The 4,857-nt window shown below is 40.0% G+C and overlaps 1 protein-coding gene across 1 annotated transcript in view; it reads left to right on the forward strand.

The window, feature by feature from the left end:
- Positions 1 to 733: 733 nt before the first annotated feature.
- The window catches only part of LOC103516170 (neurobeachin-like), a gene marked incomplete at its 5' end in the record, with an annotated part of 10,452 nt that continues 6,328 nt past the window's right edge, over positions 734 to 4,857 (forward strand). The window contains 4 exons of the mRNA XM_026828641.1: positions 734 to 884; positions 1,130 to 1,270; positions 3,831 to 3,920; positions 4,088 to 4,121. Coding sequence (XP_026684442.1) covers positions 734 to 884; positions 1,130 to 1,270; positions 3,831 to 3,920; positions 4,088 to 4,121 — 416 coding nt within the window. The remainder of the gene's footprint in view (positions 885 to 1,129; positions 1,271 to 3,830; positions 3,921 to 4,087; positions 4,122 to 4,857) is intronic.

Below are 4,857 nucleotides of genomic sequence, written 5' to 3' on the forward strand. Positions count from 1 at the left end.
TATTTTTAATTTATAAAATAGTAATTATAACCTGCAACAAAATATTCATTATAATAAAATTGGTCTAAACTGGAGATGGCTTTTCTTTTTTCTGGAATTTTTACCCAAGATTTCTACAGGTTATTCTTAATTGTAGCTATGAAATCACATCACTAAACGAATAGAAAGAATTATTCAAAGAAATAAAACGAAAACATATTCCCCGATTTTCCTGTGAGGGTATAACCTCCCTTGTACGTTGTCGCGACAACTTCAATATGCTTAGTATTCTTATTAACGGATCTAAACGGGTGTGCAACACCTACAATATTTAAATCTAAAGGTAGCGTAGAGTTAACTAATGAGTGTAGCGCAGGGCTCATTTCACTCTGTCCAAGTCAACTTCAAAAATACATTAATAGATAGTCAATACCTTCTTCTCCAAAATAGGTAGGTACTATTATTGCCTGCCTTAGTGGCGTAGTGGTCAAGATGCTCGCCTGGTAAACAGGAGAGCGTGGGTTCGATCCCAGGAATAAAAAAAAATCTATTACATTCTATTCTATTTTTATCTGTTTAATTACAGGGAGTTTTTCTATTTTATCTTTATCTGTTTGATTACAGGGAGAACATACAATGACTTGAACCAGTATCCAGTATTCCCGTGGGTTCTAACCAATTACGATTCCAAAGAAAATAGAGGAATGAAAAAAAACTATTACATTTTATTCTATTTTTATCTGTTTAATTACAGGGAGTTTTTCTATTTTATCGTTATCTGTTTGATTACAGGGAGAACATACAATGACTTGAACCAGTATCCAGTATTCCCGTGGGTTCTAACCAATTACGATTCCAAAGAGTTGGATCTGAGCTTGTCTACCAATTACAGGGATTTGTCAAAGGTAAGAAATGTTGGTTAGTCTCAGTGAGAAATAGCAAAGGTTGAGTACGAAGGGCATCCACTTCTAAAATTTGTAGCCACAACTAAATGTCAGCCCAAAGCAATCACCCTAGTTGGGGCTGTTAGAGAAGCTGACGAAAAACGCCGACCCCGTCTGTACACGGGAAAAGGCAAAGAAAAAGAAGACTGTAGGCTAGACTCTGTATCAGAGCAGTTCATTTTAATTGTTTCTCTGTGTGTTTTCAGCCTATCGGAGCTCTGAATCCAAGTCGTATGGCATATTTCGAGGAGAGGTACAACAGTTGGGAGCATGAGAATATAAAACCTTTCCACTATGGTACTCATTACTCTACGGGGGTTTATGTTCTCAACTGGCTAGTGCGAGTGGTAAGTACTGATAAAAGAGATAACTAGTTTCTCTATTTTGTCATCACCTTTTGGCTATAGCTAAAGCCGGTACAACAACAATAGTGGTAAGTACATTTTTCAGAGAGATGAACACGTGGTTAGTCTCAGTGAGAAATAGCAAAGGTTGAGTACGAACGGCATCCACTTCTAAAATTTGTAGCCATAACTAAATGTCAGCCCAAAGCAATCACCCTAGTTAGGGCTGTTAGAGAAGCTGACGAAAAACGCCGACCCCGTCTGTACACGGGAAAAGGCGAAGAAAAAGAAGACTGTAGGCTAGACTCTGCTCCAGTTCATTTTAATTGTTTCTCTGTGTGTTTTCAGCCAATCGGAGCTCTGAATCCAAGTCGTATGGCATATTTCGAGGAGAGGTACAAGCGAAGGGCATTCACTTCTAAAATTTGTAGCCATAACTAAATGTCAGCCCAAAGCAATGACCCTAGTTAGGGCTGTTAGAGAAGCTGACGAAAAACGCAAAAAAGAAGACTGTAGGCTAGACTCTGTATCAGAGCAGTTCATTTTAATTGTTTCTCTGTGTGTTTTCAGCCAATCGGAGCTCTGAATCCAAGTCGTATGGCATATTTCGAGGAGAGGTACAAGGCGTAATGTTCACTTCGCTCTCCTTGAACGCGGGAGACCCGGGTTCGATTCCTGGCTAGGTCGAAAATTTGTATCATACAAATGATTGATTCCGTGACTGGCTGTTGCGGGGCCCACTCAGCCTCGTGAGGAAAATGGGCAGCTATGTAAATGCGCATAGCGACCGGTGCTAGCATGGTAGCTGAACATTGAGCGCTGAATTATTAAGATATTTGGAAAAACCTACTATGCTGCAGCAAGCACCAAAGTTGTGATATAATAACACAAAGAAACTTGTTTTATTATTATTCTAAATGTAACACCATTCCCGTCCCCATTGCAGCGTCCATACAGTCCCCAAGCTACGCGGAGACCCCGGGGTCACCCCCGGGCAATCTGCCCCTGACCCTAGACCCCATTCTTACCCACCCCACGTCCAATAACAACGCCCCTGTACCCAAGAGACATCTGGGTGACAATTTCAGTCAGAAGTTACGCGTACGTCCAATAACAACGCCCCTGTACCCAAGAGACATCTGGGTGACAATTTCAGTCAGAAGTTACGCGTACGACATAACTGTTTTGTCACTACGGTGGATAGTCGATTCCTGCTGGCGTGCGGTTTCTGGGATAACAGCTTCCGAGTGTTCTCTACGGATAATGGTGAGTTTTGTTTGGTGAAACAAACAAATCAGTAATATTTTGAAGACAAAGTCTGTAAAGTAGTTTTGAGTAGTTCTGTGAACTGTAGACCTCACTATCGTGGGGTTTATGTTCTCAACTGGCTAGTGAGAGTGGTAAGTACTGATAAAAGAGATAACTATTTTCTCTATTTTGTCATCACCTTTTGGCTATAGCTAAAGCCGGTACAACAACAATAGTGGTAAGTACATTTTTCAGAGAGATGAACACATAAATAGCTAAACTAGTCCGTCGAGTCGAACCGGAGGCCTCCTGATTAACAGGCGAGCACTGGACTGACTACAAACCAACCAAGGTGTGATGTGTAGTTCTTTGAAAAATTTTGCTAAGCATTAATGCTTGTCACAAATGTTCGATTCGAACCGGAGGCCTCCTGATTAAAAGGCGAGCTGGACTGACTACAAACCAACCAAGGGGTGATGTGTATTTCTTTGAAAAATTTTGCTAAGCATTAATGCTTGTCACAAATGTTGTTCCTCTATTGATAAACTACGCTAAATTTTATGACTTGACTTAAATAGTGGTAAGTACATTTTTCAGAGAGATGAACACATAAATAGCTAAACTAGTCCGTCGATTCGAACCGGAGACCTCCTGATTAACCGGAGAGCACTGGACTGACTACAAACCAACCAAGGTGTGATGTGTAGTTCTTTGAAAAATTTTGCTAAGCATTAATGCTTGTCACAAATGTTGTTCCTCTATTGATAAACTACGCTAAATTTTATGACTTGACTTTTACTCGAACCACCAACCTCCAGATCCGAAGTCCACCGCGCTAACCACTACACTACTAAGGTTAGTTCAAATGTGAAATATTTGCAATTATGATCAAATTGAAATCATGTTAATGTTAAAATGTGTGTATATCAAGTACCTACGTTATTGGCAGATCAGTTTTCAAGCGCTCATTTGGTAATCAGGAGACTGCAGGTTTCAATCCCAGTCGAGGCAAGGAATTTAGCGCTAAGGTCAAGGGGTTCTCTAATCTCTACCGTCACTAAGGTTAGTTCAAAAATTGAAATCGTGTTAATTAATGTTAAAATGTGTGTATATCAAGTACCTACGTTATTGGCAGATCATTTTTCAAGCGCTTATTTGGTAATCAGGAGACTGCAGGTTTCAATCCCAGTCGAGGCAAGGAATTTAGCGCTAAGGTCAAGGGGTTCTCTAATCTCTACCTTAAATAACAATATTATAAATAATAAATTAATTCCTTGATTGAATATTAATGAAATGGCCATGTTGCGTTTTTCAGGAACCGTTCACAACTATGTACCTGGCGTTACAAGAGGGCAAGTTTGATCCTTCTGGGATAACAGCTTCCGAGTGTTCTCTACGGATAATGGTGAGTTTTGTATGGTGAAACAAACAAATCAGTAATATTTTGAAGACAAAGTCTGTAAAGTAGTTTTGAGTAGTTGTATTTACTGCTAACTACCCATGTCTCAGTGAAAAGTAATATTTAAATACCCATGTCTATGTAATACTTATATTTATCTACGCAGATATGAGTGGATAGATCTCATCTTCGGATACAAGCAGAGAGGTAAGACCCTGAGAACTAAGGGCCCTATTCTAAGAAACACTTCACGCTTGATAAACATTTTCTTAGAGTAGCCTCCATGGCCTAGTGGGTATCACAATAGGCTTGCACTCTGGGGGTCTTGGGTTCGATTTCCGGCGGGATCGAAGTTTTTTCGGCTCTGTGCTTGGAGTTCGGGGTGCACTCAGCCTCGTGAGGACAATTGAGTTTGCTACTTTAATCGAGTAGGAACCAGTGGCGGCATTACCAGTGTAAAATGATGATACGAGTAGATGAAAATTAATAGTAAAGGAAGCTCTTAGTAATGCTGTGATACTAGTGATGCCTACTAAAGTTGTGAAGAAGCTCTCTGCTTTACCACAAAGTTCATGATTTGATTTGAGTTGAGATGAACTGAGAAAAGACAGCAGTAAATTGAGAGAGCCATCTTTTGAGGCTGCTGCCCCTACACCTAAGGGTCGAATTTTAAAACCGGATTACCTTTAAGGGGCGGTTAGGCTTAGAGTGTTCGGGGAGGTTTTAAGATTTTTTTTTAAAACTACTTTCAGTTCCTGTCTTAGTTAGTCAAACTAATTGTCCAACATTACTTTCCCACATAGAATACTCTCCTAGAAGCTAATCCTGACCAGGATTAAATGATGATCCGAGTTTAAAATTCGGCCCTAAGTCCTATTAAACTCAACTCAACCGGTCAGACCAATATAACCTAACATTGATTTTCCTACAGGACCGGAAGCTG

The sequence above is a fragment of the Diaphorina citri genome, unplaced genomic scaffold (assembly GCF_000475195.1).
Source record: "Diaphorina citri unplaced genomic scaffold, Diaci psyllid genome assembly version 1.1 scaffold1500, whole genome shotgun sequence".
Classification (NCBI taxonomy): domain Eukaryota; kingdom Metazoa; phylum Arthropoda; class Insecta; order Hemiptera; family Psyllidae; genus Diaphorina; species Diaphorina citri.